Source organism: Carlito syrichta, unplaced genomic scaffold (genome assembly GCF_000164805.1).
Source record: "Carlito syrichta isolate Samal-C Ts95f unplaced genomic scaffold, Tarsius_syrichta-2.0.1 Scaffold137712, whole genome shotgun sequence".
In the NCBI taxonomy this organism is placed as follows: Eukaryota; Metazoa; Chordata; class Mammalia; order Primates; family Tarsiidae; genus Carlito; species Carlito syrichta.
The window spans coordinates 52,547-74,390 of NW_007081808.1; the positions used below are offsets into that span (position 1 = coordinate 52,547).

The 21,844-nt window shown below is 37.9% G+C and overlaps 1 protein-coding gene across 1 annotated transcript in view; it reads right to left on the bottom strand.

Annotated features, from left to right (window-relative positions):
• Positions 1-21,844, bottom strand: part of LOC103251241 (zinc finger FYVE domain-containing protein 9) — a 104,676-nt gene that overhangs the window by 51,333 nt on the left and 31,499 nt on the right. The window contains exons 5-7 of the mRNA XM_008049824.1: positions 19,893-20,013; positions 16,029-16,151; positions 13,804-13,959 (exon numbers count right to left, since the gene is read on the bottom strand). Coding sequence (XP_008048015.1) covers positions 13,804-13,959; positions 16,029-16,151; positions 19,893-20,013 — 400 coding nt within the window. The remainder of the gene's footprint in view (positions 1-13,803; positions 13,960-16,028; positions 16,152-19,892; positions 20,014-21,844) is intronic.

Consider the following 21,844-nt stretch of genomic DNA (forward strand, 5'->3'; position numbering starts at 1 on the left):
AAGTGCTGGACTTACAGGCTGAGCCACCGAGCCCAGCGACATAACATTCTTTACCTAAGAAAACAATATAAGAAAATCACTGATAATAGTGAAAACACCAGTGAGGTTCCTCTTTTCCTTGGAAACATATTGGTTAGGAAACTTTTTTCTTATTTTGCAGATTAAAAAAATAACTCGCCTCAGAAATACTAAAAATTATAAGCAGAATAATTTTTGCAGTCATAAAAAATAATGGAATGCTACTAAAATCTGAAACAATTACTGGGACATTGATTGATCAAGCATATATTAATAAAATATTTTCTAATATGCTCAAAACTTGACTGCCTGCTATTTGTTCCACTAACATGTATAGGACACCTATCATGTTTTTATAAACTTTCTATCACTCCTTGTGTGCATATTCTCTAAAAATCTTTTAAAAATTAGCTGGGCATTGCTGCATGTGCCTGTAGTTCCATCTACTTGCGAGGCTGAGTTGGGAGGATTGTCTCAGCCCAGGAGTTTGAGACCAACGTGGGCACATGGCGAGATCTCGTCTCTCTACAATAAATGAAAAAATTAGCCGGGCATGGAGCTGTGTGCCTATAGGCCTAGCTACTTGGAAGGCTGAGGCAGAAGGATCACCTGAGCCCAGGAAATTGAGGCTGTGGTGGCTGTGACTGTGTCTCTACACTCCAGTCTGGGTGACAGAATGAGGCTCCAACTCAAAAAAAAAAAAAAAAAAAAAAAAAAAAAGATGTTTTCCCCCCTCTTCTAATATACTTGTAGTTTTTCTTCTAAATACTTGTGGGGGTAGAGAATGGGTAACAGATTGTAGTCTAAAATAGCCTAAAGATATTTTTTCCTCAGTTAATAGTGATTATACACCTATACTCTTAGAATGAGATAAATTTTAAATACAAAGTAAAGCTCAAACCCAATTTTATCTGAAGCCTATAATTTTATTAGTAAAATTATAAGGTTATCAGTAAAAATAAAATTCAAAGATAGGTGCAATTTATTAATAATATACAAAAATTATATAGTGCCTTACAAGTTTACACTGTTTTATTCTTTTTTTAAGAAATGGAGTCACGTTCAGTTGTACAGTGGCACGATCATGGCTCACATTGCAGCCTTGAACTCCTAGGCTCAAGCAATCCTCCCAACTCAGCCTTCCAAGTAGATGGAACTACAGGCATATGTAACCATGCCCAGCTAATTTTTAAAAGATTTTTTGAGAATGAGGGGTCTCACTGCATTGGTCACACTGGTCTTGAACTCCTGGCCTCAAGCAATTCTCCCCTCTAAGTCTTCCAAGTCACTGGGATTACAGGCATGAGCCACTGCGCCCAGCTCTACATTACCTCTACATTGATAAATCCGTATAAGAATGGAATATAAAATCAACCCCAAGTTCATCTGGGTTAACCCAGTTGTTCACAGGTTAAAGCTACAAGATGAGAAAGACTTTAAAATGAAAGTAGGTGACAAAAAGAGAGAAAGAAAAAGAAAAATTATCTTTCAAAGATATGAAATTATAGAAATTTCCCAAGTGATCTGCTTAAGTGACCCATGGCATTTCTTTCTTTCTCTGGGGACTAGAAACACTGGGCCTCAGAAACACTCCAAAGTTAATCTAAACCGTATACTCTCATGCTTCCAATCCCCATGGAAACAAGAAATCAGAAATAACAAACACAATTTTTGTTTGTAGTTGGAGTCTCCCTCCGTCACCCAAGCTAGAGTGCAGTGTCACACTTACGGCCACCCCAATGTCAATCTGTTGGGCTCCAGCAATCCTTCTGCCTCAGCCTTCCAAGTAGCCGGAACTACAGGTGCGTGCTACCACACCCAGCTAATTTCTTATTTATTGTGAAGATGAGGTCTCGCCAAGTTGACCAGGCTAGTCTCAAACCCACGGGCTCAGGCAACCCATTCACCTCGGCCTCCCAAAGTGCTGGGATTACAGACTGAGCCTCAGAGTCTGGCCGAGCACAATATTTTCATTGTCAGAAATGCTCTCTCAGGACTCCTTTCCTCCTGGTGCTTTTCCACCAAACATAAAAATTGCTTCTTAGTGACATGATACCAACTCATTAATTCTCCAACCCACAGTTTTGTTTGTTTGTTTTTAATTAAAACAGTCTCTCTGATATGCCAGACTGTTTATTTTGGGAACAGTATGCAAAGTTGAGCCAGACAGATGAAAGTCTTGCCTCCCTCATAGAGTCTATATCCTAATGAGGGGAGACAAACTATTTCAGTAAGTGAAATTAGTGATAAATGCTTTGAAGAAAATAAAACAAGGTAATGAGATAGACTGATGGGGACAGAAGGAGACTTCTTTAGCCAAGAGGGTCAGAGAAAATCCTCCAGGAAGAAAACATTTGAGAACAGACTTAAAGAGAAAAAAACAGCTGAGATCCAAAAAAAATAACATTTAGGTCATGGGAACACTAAGTGCAAAAGTTATGAATTGAAATGAGTTTGATGGATTCAAAGGTCACAAAGACAATCTATGTAGCTAAAACAAAGAAGTAGTATGAGATTAAAAAAATCTTTAGGGGCTTGATCATACAGCATCTCATAAGCCACAGGAAGGAGTTTGGGGTTTATTCTGATTACAGTGGGAAGCCCACTGGAAGGTTTATGGGAGCTTCAATTGTGTCATCATACCTGTTACTATGCCATATGCTACATAAATGTGCTCTCTATTCTCAAAGATTAAATAATTCACAATCCCTGAGGAACAGTTGAGGGATGATAAACATGTCTGCTAAGATACAATTACAAATGACTGAAAGGGAACAAAAAGCACTCAAGAGTAAAAATGATTTAACTTGCAAAATTGAAAATATTTACATTCTATATTTATAATTGTCTTCTTGCTTTCTTCCAAAGTTAAACCTAAAAGTTGCAAATCAGCAGTGTAAATCTTATAATGCTCATGTAAATATTAATCAATTCAAATAGATACTTCCATTGAGTTAATAATTTTATTGAAAAGAGAAACACTAAATTGAAAGAGAGTACTGAAGAATGTGCCTGCCCTAGGATCCAGCACAGAAAGGCAAAGAGATACATTACACAAAAGAACAGTTAGTATTGAGGACTGATTTCAGAGGCTCCAACATCAAAAAAGATTCCCAAAAGAAGACAATGGAGGAAATATAAGAGAAGTAATATTTAAAAAGACACTAACAGCCGGGCACGATAGCTCACGCCTGGAATCTCAGTACTTTGAGAGGCGGAGGTGAGAGAATTACCTGAGCCCAGGGGTTCGAGACCAGCCCAGGCAACTTGGTGAGATCTCATCTCTACAATAAATCAAAAAATTAGCCAGGTGTGGCAGCACGTACCTGTGGTTCCAGCTACTTGGAAGGCAGAGGCGGAAGAATCATCTGAGTCTAGCTGGTCAAGGCTGCGGTGGCTGTGAGTGTGCCACTGCACTCCAGCCTGGGGTGACAGAGTGAGACTTCGACTCAAATAAATAAATAAATAAATAAATAAATAAATAAAAAGACAGTAACTAAGAATTTTCCAAATAAAAAATGAAATGTGTTCTTAAATCGAAAGCATACTTTGAGTACTCAGCAGGGTAAGTAAAAATAAATCTACATATATGTAGCCATATAGAACAATGGAACAAAAGAGTCCAGAAATGGTACATATAAGGTCAGTTAATATTCAAAAATAATTTCAAGATAATTTAATGGAGCAAAGATAGTCTTTTAAACAAATGGTCCTGTAAGGAAAAAAAAAAAAGAATTTCAAGTCTTATCTTGCTAGCTATACAAAAACTAACTCAAAATGGATCAGATATAAAAGTTCCTAGTACCAAAATGGAGTCTCTCACGTCAAACTCTAAGAAAATGGAATCAGAAGGGACCATGAAGAAAAAGCCTTCACGCACACATTCTTGTAACAGGACTTATCACAAGACATTCCTGCACATAAACCTGGAACAGGACTTACTTCAACTTCCTCAAGATCGCAGTATTCCAGATAAGCTGTGTGCACAACTTAGCAATGGTTGTCTCCATCAATGAACAAATTCCAACTACTGCAATGAGCTTGTGACCTACAAATCTTGTTTACTCGGATTTCTTCTTTTTGTCCTTAAAAGTTTCCACTTTGCCCCTACCACCCATCAGAAAAACAAAATACCCATTAAAAAAACAAAAAGTTTAAAAAGAAATAAAGGAACAGAAAGTGCTGGCAAAGACCCAGAAGAGTTAGAACTTTTCATACACCGCAGGTGAATGGATAAACAAACTGTGTTATAGCCATCCATACAGTGGAATATCACAAAGCAATAAAGAGAAACTGGTACATGCAACCATATGGACAAACCTCAAAAGCATAATGCTAAGTGAAATAAGCCAAACACAAAAGTATGATTTCATTTAAATGTTCTTCTGAAAAATGCAAATCTATAGGGACAGAAATCTGATCAATAGTTGCCAGGGGGACGGGCTCGGTAGCTCAGCCTGTAATCCCGCGCCTTTGGGAGACTGAGGTGAGTGGATTGCCTGAGCCCGCGGGTTCGAGACCCGCCTGGGCAGCGAGACCTCATCTCTACAATAAATTTAAAAAAATCAGCCGGGTGTGGTAGCGCATGCCTGTAATTCTGGCTACTTGAAAAGCTGAGGCGGAAGGATCACCGGAGCCCAGCAGGTCAAGGCTGCGGTGGTCGGGAGCGGCCACTGCACTCCTGTCTGGGCAACAGAGTGAGACTCCAACTCAAAAAAAAAAAAAACAGTTACCAGGGGGCTGGGAACGGTGGCTCACACCTATAATCCCAGAACTTTGGGAGGTAGAGGCAAGAGAACTGCCTGAACCCAGGGGTTTGAGACCAGCCGGGCAACTTGTCTCTACAATAAATCAAAAAATTAGCTGGGCAGGTGGCGTGCACCTGCAGTTCCAATTACTTGGAAGGCTGAGGTGAAATGATCACCTGAGTCCAGCAAGTGGAGGCTGCAGTGGCTGTGAGTGTGCCACTGCACTCCAGCCTGGGTACCAGTGAGACTCCAACTAAAAAAAAAAAAAAAAAAAAAGCTGTCAGGGACAGAAGGGGAAGGGAGAAGTTTGAATGCAAAGGAGCACGAGGTAAAGTTTAGAAATGATGGAAATATTGCATGCCTTGATTTTGGTGGCAGTTACGTGACTGTATATGTTTATCTAGACTTACTGAACTATGTATCTTTTGAAAAGGTGAATTTTACTTTATGTAAGTTATACTTCAATAAACCTGACTTTAAAAAAAAACCCACACAGAGAACTTTAGTAGGAGATTTGCAGAAAACCAGAGATAATGAGGAAATTAAAAACAATTAGACTGCAGCAGATGCTGGAAGATCATAAAATAAAATATAGTCAAAAGACTTGCTAAGATGAGGTAAAAAGAAAGAAGGAAAGAAAGAAAGAAGGGAATGAAGGGTTCCTAGAAGAGAGGAGAGGATGGCAAGGGAGTGGAGGGAAGGAAGGGATTCTGTTAACCTAGAATTATATAATCAACTAATTCAAAAGTGATGGCAAAACAAAAATAAAAAAATCAGACATAAAAAGACTAAAGGAGTTTACTAGCTGTAGCCCTTCATTGAGAGAACAAATAAAAAGATGCATTTCAGAAAGAAAAGCAAGTCCAAGTGGAAACACAAGATACTGAAAATAACAGGTATGGAGAAAATATGATGGTAAATGTAAATAATAATTTTGATTAGCTGGGCCCAGTGGCTCAGCCTGTAATCCCGCACCTTTGGGAGGCTGAGATGAGTGAATTGCCTGAGCCCGCGGGTTCGAGATCTGCCTGGGCAGTGAGACCTCATCTCTACAGTAAATCCAAAAATCAGCCGGGCGTGGTAACGCATGCTTGTAATTCCGGCTACTCGGAAGGCTGAGGTGGAAGGATCGCCGGAGCCCATTTGGTCGAGGCTGCGGTGGCCGGAAGCAGCCACTGCACTCCAGTCTGGGCGACAGAGTGAGACTCCAACTCAAAAATAATAATAATAATAATAATATTGATTAAAGTGAACATTGATACAGATTTTTATGATGATACTGAAATTGGGCTGATAATTGAAAATAAAAACTTTTTTTTTTCTTTTACAAGAAGTCAAACAAACTACAGACAACACTACAAAGACTGGTGAGGATATTGAATGAGCAGAAAAAGTATGCTAAGGCCTGTGTCATATTTGGAAGAAGAATAGAAATTCTGTGTGGTAGGTAGAATTCTGTCTGCCTTCTGGTGTATATGCCTTGTTTAATTCTCTCCCCTTGAGTGGGGGCAGCACCTGTGAATATATTCACTATCACTCCCGTGGTAAGTTACTAATCAGCTGTCTCTGTGTTAATCAAAAGGAAGATTATTAGGATAGGCCTAGCATAAGTCCTTTAGATCTAGGTTAAGAGGTCAGAGATTCAAAGCAAAGAAACACATTTCACTGGCCTGGAAGAAAGCATATATCTATACTGTAAATTATGTACAGAGCCACAACACAAGGAACTGTTGGCAACCTCTAAGAGCCAAGAGCAGTCCCCTGGCAATAGTGAGCAAGAAAATGGGAACCTGGAAGGAACTAAATTATCTTAACCTAAATGAGCTTGAAAGAGGATCCTGAGCTCCAAATGAAAACTACAGCACAGCTGACACTCTTTTTTAAAAAAATATCTATTTATTTATGTTATCTTAATGCCTTTCTTAGTTGGGTACACTGTTTTTTGTTGTTGTTTTTTGTTTTGAGTTGGAGTCTCACTCTGTCACCCAGACTGGAGTACAGTGGCACACTCCCAGCCACCGCAGCCTCGACCTGCTGGGCTCCGGCGATCCTTCCGTCTCAGCCCTCCAAGGAGCCAGAACCACAGGCATGTGCTACCATGCCTGGTTAATTTTTGATTTATTGTAGAGACAAGGTCTCGCTAAGTTACCCGGGCGGGTCTTGAGCCCGTGGGCTCAGGCAATCCACTTGCCTTGGTCTCCCAAAGTGCTGGGATTACAGGCTGAGCCACTGAGCTCGGCCAGGTACTCTGTTAGTGAGTGGTTATTTTGTTATTACACATTATAACTTACATAAATATGTATTTTTAAATTTATCTTAGTCCATTTTGTGATGCTATAACTTAATACTACCAACTGGGTAATTTATAACGAGCAAACATTTACTGGTTCACAGTTCTGGAAGCTGGGCTGGCTTGTGGCAAGGGCATCCTTGCTTCATCATCTGATGGCAGAGGGTGGAAGGGTAAGAGCGCAAGAGGCGGCCAAATTCATGCTTTATTAACAGCACCAATCCTGTCCATGAGGGTGGAGCCCTCATGGCCTAATCGCTTCTTAAAGGTCCCACCTCCTAGCAATTAAATTTCAACATGAGTTTTGGAAAGGACATTCAAATCATAACAATACCAAATAAAAAAAATTTTTTTTGAGTTGGTGTCTCATTCTATTGCCCAGGCTGGAGTGGGCATGATCACAACAATCACAGCTCACAGCAGTCTTGACCTCCTGCATTCAGGTGATCCTTCCACCTCAGCATCCTGAGTAGCTGAGACTACAGGTGCCCACCACCATGCCTGGCTAATTTAAAAAAATTTTTTTGTAAAGACGCAGTTTCGCTATATTGACCAAGCCAGTCTCAAACTCCTGGGCTCAAGCAATCTGCCTACCTCGGTCTTCCAAAGTGCTGGGATTAGAGGAGTGAGTCATCAGGCTGGACTCAACTAATTTTTAAGAATAAAGTATTAAAGGAGTTCGGGGGCCAGGTGCGGTGGCTCATGCCTATCTCAGTACTTTAGGAGGCTGAGGTGAGAGGATTGCTTGAGCCCAGGAGTTTGTGACCACCCTAGGCAACAGAGTGACACCTCATCTCTACAAAAAATAAAACAAATTAGCTGGGCATGGTGGTGTGCACCTGTAGTCCCAACTACTTGGGAGGCTGAGGTGGAAGGATTACCTGAGCCTAGGAAGTTGAGGCTACAGTGAGCCAAGATTGTGCCACTGCACTCCGGCCTGGGTGACAAAGTGAGACTCTGACTCAAAAATAAAAGATAAAAAAAGAGTAGTTCAGAAGAAAAGATTATTTCTGTCTGGGAGGATCATCAAGGAAGAATTAATGGAAAAAGTGGTATTTAAGGCTTAAGAAAACAAATAAGATTCAGATAGTTGGGGTGTTGGTAAATAGCATGGTTGGGACATAATAATTATGGGTAATAAAATGGGAAATAATCAGAATATATAAATATATATACAAGGAGGGACCAAAAAAAAAATCAGAATTATTTTTGGAGGGTGAGCCCCTTCCAGTACAGGCTTCCCTCATAGGAATCCATCAGCATACCAGCTAGCATTGTTGTGAGATATTGCATTTGGCTTCAGTGTCATTGTTGGGTTTTTTTTCAGATTTTTTTTCCCCAAACGTTTGCCCATTTCATGATGGGTAATTTACAAGCACACCTGCCCACACCACGCTGAGTGTTCAGTAGTTTTTGACAAAAAACAGCATAACCCCTGTGTCTCACCCTCCCTATTCACCTGATCTCTCCCTGAACGACTTTTTTGTTTCCCTGATGAAAAAAGTCCTCCTCAAAGGGAAACATTTTGCCACTGTGGAGGAGGTGAAACAAAAAATGGCAGAAGCAGTAAAAGGCATCAAAATGAACGAGTTCAAAAACTGTTGTGAGCAATAGAAAAAGCGTCTCGATGGGTGTATTGCATCAAACAAAAGAGTACTTTTGAAGGTGACCGATGTTTAAACATGTAAGAATAAATGCACATTTTCTTTTTTATTTTATTTTATTTTTTTTTAGAGTTGGAGTCTCACTCTGCCGCTCAGACTGGAGTGCAGTGGCCGCTCCCGGCCACCACAGCCTCGACCTGCTGGGCACCGGTGATCCTTCCGCCTCAGCCTTCCAAGAAGCTGGAACTACAGGCGCGCGCTACCATGCCTGGCTAATTTTTTGATTTATTGTAGAGATGAGGTCTCGCCAATCCTGAGTTTTTTTACTCCCCTCTTGTATACATATAAAATGAACAAAGAAATTTTTAGTTTGGCTACAATGCAAGTATGGGGAGATGACTAGTGGAAAATGAGGCTAAAAATATAGGATCAAGTCATGCAGAGTACTGAACGCTGGAGTGCGCAGTTTATTCCAAAGGCAACAGGAAGCCAAAATAGGTTTTTTAGTGAGAGGTAAACAACCAGAGAATAACTTCAGAAAAAATAATCTGATAGATACAAATTCCACTTCATCCAAATCCATCTTCTAAATATTTGTTTGTAAAAAAACAGGTACAAAACATGAAGGAAGAGATGGGAGAAGGAGAGAAACTATATACAATGTAGAATCACTGTAATAATCAAAAGACATCCTGAAACTCTCAGCATGTAATTCTCACAAATTACATTTCCCTTCACTGTAGAAAGCATAAACAATTATGTATGACTGAAGTGTATACATATAGTAAATATAATAGATACATACATGTATTTATTACTAAATACATGCAGTTAGATTTTAAAATTATAAAGAAAGTGCATTCAGGGGCTTCTAAGGCATTTCAAGTGATTGAAGGTAAAATAACTAGTGATAGAGTATTCAAGGTGTCATACACAAGAAACTAAGGATTCAATTTGTCAATTCCACACAATGTACTATACAGAGGAGAAAATAATGAATTGGGATTATTTAGAACATCTAAAAATATGTTTTTACTTGTAAAAATGTGTAGTAAAAATTTAAAAATAAAAAAATAAAAATACACATAGCACATAGATATTGTACATATACATATTTTTGAAAACTGATATATTATTAATACATACAGTGAGGCAACTGACATAATGTAAAGAATACTGGTCTAGGAACTTTAGTCCTAATTTTGCCACCAACTAGGTCTGTGATTTAGGTAAGCCAATAACACCTGTAAGGTCTCATTTCTCTTATCCAAAAAATGAAGAGTTTGGACTAGGATGATATAAGATATCTTTTAGTCTCAATATCTGATGAGCTGTGAAATGATTGCTATTCAAGGAAAGACTCTTTTTTTTTTGAGTTGGAGTCTCACTCTGTCACCCAGACTAGAGAGCAGTGACATGCTCCTGGCCACCGCAGCCTCGACCTGCTGGGCTCTAGCAATCCTTTCGCCTCAGTCTTCAAGTAGCTAGAACTACAGGCATGTGCTACCACATCCAGCTAAATTTTTTTATTTTATTGTAGAGATGAGGTCTTGCCAAGTTGCCCAGGCGGGTCTCGAACCCGCAGGCTCAGGAAATCCACTCCCCTCAGCTTCCCAAAGCGCTGGGATTACAGGCTGAGTTACCGAGTCCGGCTCAGGGAAAGACTCTTATAGTTCATTTACACTTTTGAATGTTATTTACTTAGATACATATATATGTACATGTTCCCATCCTACAGTGCAGAAAATATTTTAAGATGATTTAGATGTACTATAGTCTGACTTTGGACTATCACTATTATGATCATTTCCAAGTAACTTTTATTATAGAATTTTCATATTTTAATAGTTCAAAATGGACTCTACTGATATATAAGGATTCTTTTGAAAATATATAACAATTTTATGCTAAACATGTATTTTAATAACTCATGCAATGATTTACCTCCTCTCCTTGCTGGTATTTCCGGGATTCCACCCCTAGTCTGTGTACACTGGCCTATTACATTCACAATCATAATTTCAACTATCACATAAAAGCTGTCTCCCAAATCTGTATTTTAGCCCAAATCTATCTCCTAGGGTCCATATCTATATATTCATCTGTCACTTACATATTTTATCCAATGTCATTAATTTCAAATTCAAGAAACTAAACAAACTCAACTCTCTCTCTCTGCTACATTTGTTCTTCTACTCCATCAGCTCAATGAATAAGAGCAACATCCACTCAAGTGCTCAAGTCGGAAATCTGAAATCAGCATTGACTTGTCCTGTCTAGTCCCTCATATCCAATTAGTTATCAAATCCTATTGAATTGAAGCAATGCGTTTTTCATCTCTCTCTAATACTCTTTATTGCCATTGCCATTACTTAACTCAAGTCCTAGTAATTCCTTAATTTCTTGCTGGATTCCTGCAACAGCTTTTTTAAAAAATTAACTTTTGGGGGTATAATTTATATAGAATAAAACCAACAGATTTCAAGTGTATAGAACAATGAGTTCTGATAAATATAAACATCTATTTAACTATCATCCTCATCAAGATACAGAACATTACACCAACCTAGAAAGTTTCTGGGTCCCTCTGCAGTCAATCCACCACCTGCACCCCAACTCACTTCAGGCAAATACTGATCTGATTTCTATCACCACAGAGTCATTTTGTCTGTTCCAGAGAATCACATAAATAAAATCATCCAATATGTACTTTTTAAATCCTGACTTCTTTTGCTCAGCATATCTGTGAGATTCATCCATGTTGCTGCGTACATCAGCAGTCAGTTTATTTTTATTGTTTATTTGCTGCAATTGTTTCTTAACTGCCACCAAATTCATGGACTTTGATCCATGTTTCATACTGCTTCCAGAGACATCTCTCTAAAATAAAAATCTGATGATGTCACTCATCATCTCAAATTCTTTCAATAGTTCCTCACTGCCTACAGAATAAAGGATAGGCTCCTAAACAAGACATTCATGTACCTTCCATTCCCTAGTTCCTGATGCCCTTTCAAAACCCACATGAGCCTGGCACGCTGGTGGTACAGTGGTGAGCATGCTACCTTCCAAAACCCAAACATGCATACAATTATTTAAACCGCCAGTGCCATTTCTCTAGAGTTTTTACATATAAATCGAGGAGAAAAGTGAAAATTTCAGGTCATTTTTGGAACTAAATTTGGCTCCAGGGTATTATATGGCCAAAAGGATCTGGATGATTTCAGATAAACCCTATACATTTTGGAACTGACAGGGTAAACACTGAAATGTACTTCCACAGGTATCATGTGGTCAGTTTCCAGTGTATCACTTTGCTTTTAAGTAATATTACACCTGTTATAGAGACTAATTAAGACATAAAGGCAGAAACGTTTATGCATAACCTTACAAGCATATTAAAAATGCAATTGTATATACTGCTTTTGTACTTATTTCAAGAGCATTTTCCATGTTATATTATTTTCATAAATATTACTTTAATGGTTAAAAAAAAGTTCTAAAAAAGATGCATACACCTAGTAAGTATAACACTATACAGCTAAACTTTTTTCTTGAAGGGGCATTTAGGCTGCTTCTGAATATTAGTGTTCAATTTAGGTAATGCTGCAATAAACACTTTCATGCACAAAAGTGCATTTTATATTTTGGATATTGTCTTTGACACAGAATTCCACGATGGGTTACTGCATTAAGAAAGCCTGAATAAGCCGGGCTCGGTGGCTCAGCCTGTAACCCTGCGCCTTTGGGAGGCTGAGGTGAGTGGATTGCCTGAGCCCACGGGTTCGAGACCCGCCTGGGCAGCGAGACCTCATCTCTACAATAAATCAAAAAATCAGCCAGGCGTGGTAGCACATGCCTGTAATTCTGGCTACTCGGAAGGCTGAGGCAGAAGGATCGCCGGAGCCCAGCAGGTCGAGGCTGCGGTGGCCGGGAGCGGCCACTGCACTCCAGTCTGGGCGACAGAGTGAGACTCCAACTCAAAAAAAAAAAGAAAGCCTGAATAATTTATGGTTTTAATATATTTATGACACATTATCAAATAATACATGAAAATAGCTTTAATAACCTGGTCACGCTCAGCCCCCTCCCAGCCACAATCTCTTTTATCATTCATGTGTTTTAGTCCCTATGCTTATACTACTCTTTTCTTATTCATCAAGTATAGGTATTATTTAGTGACTTCCTGTTATAATAAATGAGAACTGAGTTCAATTATACCACTTCCTACTTCCTCTATTAAATCAGAGGAGGCTGACTTTATAATGTCAAAAATCTTTTTTTTGAGTCGGAGTCTCACTCTGTTTCCCAGGCTGGAGTGCAGTGCCACTGCAGCCTCAACCTGCTGGGCTCACACAATCCTTCCACCTCAGCCTTTTAAGTAGTTGGAACTACAGGCATGTGCCACCAAACCTGGCTAATTTTTCTTGATTTATTGTTTAGAGATAAGGTCTCACCAAGTTGCCCAGGCTGGTATCAAACCCCTGGGCTCAGGTAATCCTCTTGCCTTTGCTTCCCAAAGTGTTGGGATTACAGGTGTGAGCCATCGTGCTTTGTTTACAATGTCATTATAAATAGTTGTAATGTCAAATAAATAATAGGTTTCTTTCTCTCTCAACTTCAGTTTGTATTTCTTTATATTAATCTCCTTTGTCTTTCCCAACTTCTAATAGTTATGCTTTTACTTTTACATTGTTACAGTTAATATTTATAACATTTTTTGAACTCAAAAAAAGATATCATGTTAACTGTTTTTGAAATTTGAGTATTCATTAGTATTTACAATATGATTAAATCAATAGTTAACTGAAGAAACAAGTAGTAAGTTATGGGTATGCTTCCTTCTACCAGGTATTAATGTCTTGATCCTTAAGCTATTCAAAGGAAAATATTTTTTTTTAAATGGAAAATATTTTTACATCAAGGTCAATAGATTATTTTACAATTTGGATTCCAGTCTCTGTAAAATAATAACAATGACACCAGGGAAAATAATATAATTTATAATTTCCTCACACCATGGCAAGTAATATCAGTTTCATGACAAGCTCAGGTCCAAAGTTAAGACTACTGGTTTTTAATATGAATCCAAAAATTTTTATCATATATAAAGGGAGCAGGCTAAGTCATAAAGCATTCTCACCTGTCAGAGCATCCCGATAAAGCTGCACAAAGTGAGTAAAGATATCCTTTGGCAAACACTTTTCATCTGGTAGACACTGTAGAAGAATGACTATCTCAGACTGACCCACTGCATGCATTCCCTTGGTTGTGAAACACCAGCACTTCCTGTTCACATCTATAGATGGAATAAAAATATAAAAACAATCCTTACTCTTAAAAAAGATGCATAGAAATCCATATTACAATACAGCAAAGATTAAAATAGATCATACTGAGTCTGTATAATTTAACTGTGAAATGTCACTGCAGTGAGCCAAAAAACTATTGTAGAAAATAAAACATGCCAATGCCTCTGGCTCTTTTTAAACACTTAGGAAAAGGATTTCAATGGAAGTAAAACAAATAATAATTATGAAAATGCACTAAAACTTTTAACTCCTATTATTAAAAGGCATTATATAAAAAGAAGCAACATTTTATTAATAATAAGCAAAACCAAACTATGTATCCTGGATAATGACTTAAGAACCAAAGTCCTCCAACTTTATACAAAAACAAAAATTCACCAAAGTAAGTAACTACATATGAAAGGCCAGAGACAAAAACAATAAAAGCCAATATTATAGTTTTGACTTTAGATCGTGGCCTAAAGAAAATACATTTTTAGTTATATTTATTAAAGTTAATCTATGACCAAAAGATTCTAGCTATTCTAACTATTGTCTTTTCTGGGAGAAAATTGTAGATAATCAGCAACATGACTTTAACTAGGTTTCATGCTGTACAAAGTGGTTCTCTAAACTACTTATGGCCACTCCTTCACTTTAAGGTTATATAAAGTACGAACAGTAGAAACCATATGTGGTGAACAACAATGTTTAATCCTTGACACTTTTATTATTTGTCCCTAACACAATGGAATTCCCAAAGAAATTGAAAAAGAATTCAAATAAAATTACAAATCCCACTACGTAATCAAAACAAATATAAATTTTAAAAAAGAAAGATCCATTTCTTTCACTTTGAAAAGATTTACTTTATATACCTAAACAGTAATATGATACGCTTCAGAAATTCCAGGTTAGCTAATTTCTAAGTATCATTGACAAACTAGATATAGTAAACTGAAATTTCAAGCAAATTACTTTAAAGTCTGATCCAGGAATGAAAGGTAGCAAGCATTAACAACTGGCTAAATATACAGGAATATGATTAGCAAGTAAGTCAGAAACCTACATTTCATCAACGTAGAATCTCTAAGGAAGTAGTATAGAAGTGTTTCTGGTTAGCCAAGCATGGTGGCTCAAGTCTGTAATCCCAGCACTTTGGGAGGTGGAGGTGAGAGGATTGCCTGAGCCCAGTGGTTCAAGACCACCCTGGGCAACTTGGCAAGACCTCATCTCTACAATAACTCAAGAAGAATTAGCTAGGCGTGGTGACATACGCCTGTAGTTCCAGATACTTGGAAGGCTAAGGCAGAAGGATCAACTGACTCCAGCAGGTCAAGGCTACGGTGGCTGTGAGTATGCCAATGCACTCCAGCCTGGATGCAGAGTGAGACTTCGAATCAAAAAAAAAAAGTGTTTCTGGTTTCTGAGATCAACTTAAGACAAGTATACAATGGGAACTGAAGGACTATTCCCCAGACGGTCCTTCCTTCCTCCAAAACTGCCTATTAACACTCATTCAGGATAAATGCACTATTTTCCAATACCATATGGGAAAGTAGAATCAAGATTCTAAAAGTTACCGTCCTCTCTCTCATTGTGATGCCCATGAAGCTATCACCAAGAATTGAAAAGTTTCTTCTGAATCTTAGCTTACAATGTATTGACATTACTATGTGTTATGTTAGTTAACTAATAATTTTCCTAAATAAAGTTTCACACAACGATTAAGGTTTCTGAAATTAAAACCTAGCATGTAAATTGTCTGGCCCTGTATAATTTATCTGCCACCAGTTATTCTGGTGGTGAGTTGTAACTTAACAAACCCATCTCAAGAAGAACTTAACTCAGGTTAGTTCAAGAGTTGTTTGGCTTTCTTCCATAGAGAATTTACCTACCTCACCCCTGTAACTAAAGACAAGAGTTGCACAGTCCCACAGTTGTCCTCTGGGATACATTATTTTATACAAACCAACTCTCTATAAAAATATTTGTATGTAATGAATTGGAAAGTTTTATTTACTATTTATGAGTCAGTAAAACACCTCATTTTAACTTAAACAATTTTTTAACTTACAATTTACAATTTTAACCATTGACAACAAATTTGCATTTAAAACAAATACAAGTGGGTCAGGGCCACCATCCTCCAATTGCTGCATTACTGAAATCTGTGATGGTTTCTCTTCCACAGCATAGTCTGTAAGGGGAGAGAGCAATATAACAGATTGGTTAAAAGGACAAATCAAGAATGAAATCTGACAGATAAATATGCTAATTACTCACAGGAAAGAGACAAACATTTGATGTATACGTAGGGTGAACACAGATCCTGGTTTGTACATGCTGTCCCAGTGTCAAGTTAATAGTATTCCTCTTTACTCTAAAAAGTGACCCAATCATTGGATGATAATGTAGCTATCCTATGTGCAAACTTCTCCCCAAAATGGTTTTGTGTCATAGTCTAAAGATAATCTTTCATTTAATTAAAAACCTGCCAGCTGGGCTCGGTGGCTTAGCCTGTAATCCCACGCTTTGGGAGGCTGAGGTGAGTGGATTGCCTGAGCCGGTGGGTTCGAGACGCGCCTGGGCAACTTGGCGAGACCTTATCTCTACAATAAATAAAAAAAAAAAAATTAGCCAGGCATGGTAGCGCGCGCTTGTATTTCCAGCGACTTGGAAGGCTGAGAGGGAAGGATTGTCCGAGCCCAGGAGGTCGAGGCTGCGGTGGCCGGGAGTGGCCACTGCACTCCAGTCTGGGCGACAGAGTGAGACTCCAACTCAAAAAAAAAACAACAAAAAATTGCCAACTATCATAACAAGAATTTCACATAATACATGTTCTACGACTCACATTTTAAAATAACCCATGATACACAAGAAAGTGGTAATATTCATTACCTTTTGAAAGCTTGTCAAAGAGTTGAGGTAGAAAAGAGCCCTACTTTTTACTGTTTGATATTTTGACCATTAAAAAAGTAAACTCAGCTGGGCATGGTGGTTCACACCTGTAATCCCAGCAATTGGGAAGGTTGAGGTGGGAAGACTGCTTGAGTCCAGGACTTTGAGACCAACCTGGGCAACATGGTGAGACCTCATCTCTACATAAAATAAAAAACTTAGCCCTGTGTGGTAACATGTGCCTGTAGTCCCAGCTAAGGTGAAAGGATCGTCTGAGCCTAGGAGGTCGAGGCTGTGGTGAGCCATGGTCGTGCCACTGCACTCCAGCCTGAATGACAGACTCCAACTCAAAAGAAAAAAAAATTAAACTCTAAAAATAGAACCCAGAAAATGAAAATATCATAGTTGGTTGGCTTCATAAAACAACTCCTTTAAGCATAACTCAAGAGTCTTAATACATATATCTTTAAAATCACTAATAAATCACACATCAGATTCTGAACATGAACGAGTAAATACTGAATGTAACCCTCTCATTTAATCTCTGGAAGCACAGTATGTAACATTCAGCCACCTCATTTCGAATGATGGTGGTCCTCTTAGCTTGAAGTCAAAATCATACGTAATAATCACTGTAGAATCTAGAAATATAAATAAGAAATTGAAAGCCTAAAACTTGAATGTTGCTTGGTTGGTCTTATATAAAATACATCATTAAGGGACAGTCCAGGTAGAGCAAAGTAACACCATTTCCAACTAAACAACATAACTTTAAAAAGTGATTTTTTTGAAGATGTAATGGAAATTACCTACCCTATTAATAAAAATATTTACTGGAAAAAGAAATACTAAGAGAGTTAAAGAAAATTTTTTATTAAAGGATCTCACTGGAATACAATGCTGAAAATTCCGGTAAAGAGACTGTAACATAGTTTAATGAAGTAAATATAGATAATTAATATAGATAACTAGCTGCTCTTTCTTGGTAGAAGAGACTCTGACAATTAGACTTAAGAATATAACTTTTTATGAAAATAGAATTCTGCAATCTAACTTATTTTAACAGCAGAGCAGTCCAATTTAATTCCTTATAAATCTAAGATTAAAATAACCAAAATTTGTAACCTAAATAGCAAGTTTACTAACAAAAGCATATTTTTATGGAGTCCTGATAGAAGAGCAAAGGCATTATACAATCAAAAGAATGCTTAACTTTATGTGAAAACTCACTGCTGAATTATCTGGGACACAGCTGGATTTCAGAGTATAATTACACTCAGTAAACATTTGCTGAGAGCCTACTGTGGGCCCAGAACCATGCAAGGAATAGAAACACAAACAGGAATTAAGACTAAAGGAATTCATGGTATAAGTAAAGAATCAGATCTATAAAATATCTAAATTACACTGAGAAAAGTGTTATTGTAGCAACAATCTATAAGAATTGCTATTAGAACAGAGATAAGAAGGAAAAACACTACTTTGTAGGCAGCCTAGGCAAGAATTTAGAGAAGAGTTAACCATGAAGGTGGATTTATTTATTTATTTTTTGTTTATGTATTTATTTATTTTGAGTTGGAGTCTCACTCTGTTGCCCACACTGGAGTACAGTGGCCGCTCCCGGCCACCACAACCTCGACCTGCTGGGCTCCAGGGATCCTTCCGCCTCAGCCTTCCAAGTGGTTGGAACTACAGGCGCGTGCTACCCACACCCGGCTGATTTTTTTTTTTTGATTTATTGTAGAGATGAGGTCTCGCCAATTTGCCCAGGTGGTTCTCGAACCCGCGGGCTCAGGCAATCCACTCACCTCAGCCTCCCAAGTCGCGGGATTACAGGCTGAGCCACCGAGCCCGGCTCGAAGGTGGATTTAGAAAGGTTGAGGAGTTCTATAAGAAGTCACCAGTACAGAGGGGTATTCCAGGCAGAGGAAAGGAAGAAAAGGAAAATATTAATTACATACATACTTTGTACCATATACTTTCTTGCCATGTACTTATAGGTATAACATCTAATTTAACATTCACAATGATTCTTAAGTAGGTGTAGTTATGCAATTTTTAAAAAATTGGAAACATTCAGAGAGGATAACAGCTAGGATGAAATGGTACTGGCATTAAAACTCATGGTTATACAATTCTGAAGTCCATTCTTTTGCATTATTCCACAGCAAAAGAAAAAGCATGGAAGAATGAAAAATGAATATTAAAAAAAATAGCAAATAATCTGCAGCATGCATGTTAGGTGCTGGGCTAATGGCTGGAAAGACAGGTTGAGAGATGATAAGGAACACCCTCTGCTAAGGTAAGTAATTTATAATAAAGACATTGGGAATCCATTAAATATTTCTAAGCAAGTGCAATATGTGACAATATCTATGTTTTAAAAGATAACTGGCAACAGTGTAAAAGATAAAAGAGAAAAAGGCTGAAGGCAAGAGACTAGGAAAAAGCCTCGGACAACATTCAAGAGAAGTTATTAATAAACCATCTTCTGAAAAATGTACTGATTTTATGCTGATCTGAATATAACAACAATAAAATTTCATATAAAGTTAAACATTCTTTTACAGGATAATAATCTTACTTCTTACCAAGACTCCCTAAAAATTATTCCTAGCAGTGAAATTGCTATTTAATTTCAGTGTTCTTCATACCTATTATATGTATCATTTTGGATGTGTATAATGCTTCCAAACAAGAAGTTAAATCAATGACTGTATCAAGGTAGGCCAATCCTAAAGCCACAAGCAACTCTTCGAATATTATGGGCTTTGAAATATTTTTAAAACTGCTAATAAAATACATTTATATTGTAATTAATATTATATTCTTCCAAAGAATAAAAATGGCATTATAATATAAAAACATAAACATCTGCTCTAAAATAATAAGCGTAACAATTGTTTTCATGGCAATGGGATAGATACTTTGTTGGATAGGAGAAAGATTGTTATCACTCAAATTTTGCTCCCCTCCCTTAATCAGAAGGCAACATTTGACATACATAACTATCCCTGTTTAAATATGTAAGTCCATATACCTCCTTTTACACCAGTGGAGATGAGAATGGGAGGAAGACCATCTTCAGGAATAAGGTTCATTGCACTTCCAACAGGACTTCCAACCTGAGTTATACTCCCAGAGAACAGAGAAATATCCGTCTAGGAAAAGCAAGTCAGCAAAATGAGTGTTACAGAGAATTCAAGATTTTGGCAGAATATAATTTAGAATATAAATGGGAACTTTAAGTGAAAATTTGAAATGTATACTTGTTGAAAGATAACACAAGATATTCATTAACCCATGATGTAAAAAACAAAACAAAACAAACAAACAAAAACACTAGGCTTATACTATGAAAATGTTTTCAGGCCAGGCGTGGTGGCTCACACCTGTAATCCCAGCACTTGGGGAGATTATGGCCGGAGGACTGCTTGAGCCCAGGAGTTTGAGCCTGGGCAACATAGTAAGACCTTGTCTCTACAAAAAAAATTTAAAACTTAGCCAGCTATGGTGGTGCTCAGTTGTAGTCCCAGCCACTCGGGAGGCAAAGGCCTCATATATCAGTTCTCCTTTCAAATGGATAGGTATTAGCAAATCATTGTAACGAGAAGAGCTTCCTTTACTCCAATTCCTTTTCCCATAAAATAAAAATATTTTTAAAACACTGCAGTGGCAACAGAAACAAAATTTCAGTATCTTCTAATAATTTCTTAATCATTAACGTCTTTGGCTCTACTTGAACTAAATCTTCTCATTTGTATCACTTTTTAAAATTCACATTGACTATAGTGGCAATGGTTGCACAACAACATTAATGTACCTGATGCCAATAAATGGTATACTTAAAAATAATTAAAAGTGTAAATTGTATGTTGTAGGCCGGTTGCGATGGCTCAAGTCTGTAATCCCAACACTTTGGGAGGCCGAGGCAAGAGGACTGTCTCAAGTTAGGGGCTTGAGTCCATCCTGGACAACTTGGGAAGACATTATCTCTACAGAATATCGAAAAATTAGCCAGGCATGGTAACACGCGCTATAGTGTCAGCTACTCGGAAGGCTGAGACAGAAGGATTGCCTGAGCCCAGAGGGTCAATGCTAGGGTGGTCATGAGCATGCCACTGCACTCCAGTCTGAGTGACAATGAGACTCTGACTCAAAAACAAAACAAAGCTGGGCTTGGTGCTCAGTCTGTAATCCCGTGCCTTGGGAGGCCAAGGTGAGTGGAATGCCTGAGCCCGCGGGTTCGAGACCCACCTGGCAACTTGTTGAGACCTCATCTCTACAATAAATCAAAATTTAGCTGGGCGTGGTAGCACGTGCTTGTAGTTCCAGCTACTTGGAAGACTGAGGTGGAAGGATCGCCGGAGACCAGCAGGTCGAGACTGCGGTGGCCGGAAGCGGCCACTGCACTCCAGTCTGGGTGACAGAGTAAGACTCCAACTCAAAAAACAAAAAAAATTTATGTTGTATATATTTTACCAGAAAATAGGGAAAAACTAACTTTGATAAAATATAGACATTAAAATAGGCCATCATTTTCCATTTACTATGTAATAAAACTTCAGGTTCGTTTTTGTTTGCTTTAGTATGACATTACTTGCAATTAATAAAGTGTAATGCTGCAAAACATTTTGGGTGAAGTTAAGTCCATTCAATTAATGATTATTTAATAGAACACAGTCAAAGAGCTATTAAAATGATGCCCTCTTCCCTATATTCTCTATAACTTAAAAAAAATAGAAGTTTTAAAATTAGAAGAAAAACATTTAAGAGCTGTTTTCTAAACATGTGTAAGAATGCTCAAGCAGCTCTATTCACAATAGCCAAAAACTGGAAACAATTCAAATGTCTATTAACAGGAAAACAGATAAATTATGGTATATCCATATAATGAAATACTACTCAGCAATAAAAATTAATTTTATACATAAAACATGGACAAATCTCATAAACATTATTCTGAACTTATGAAGCTAAAAACAAAACATT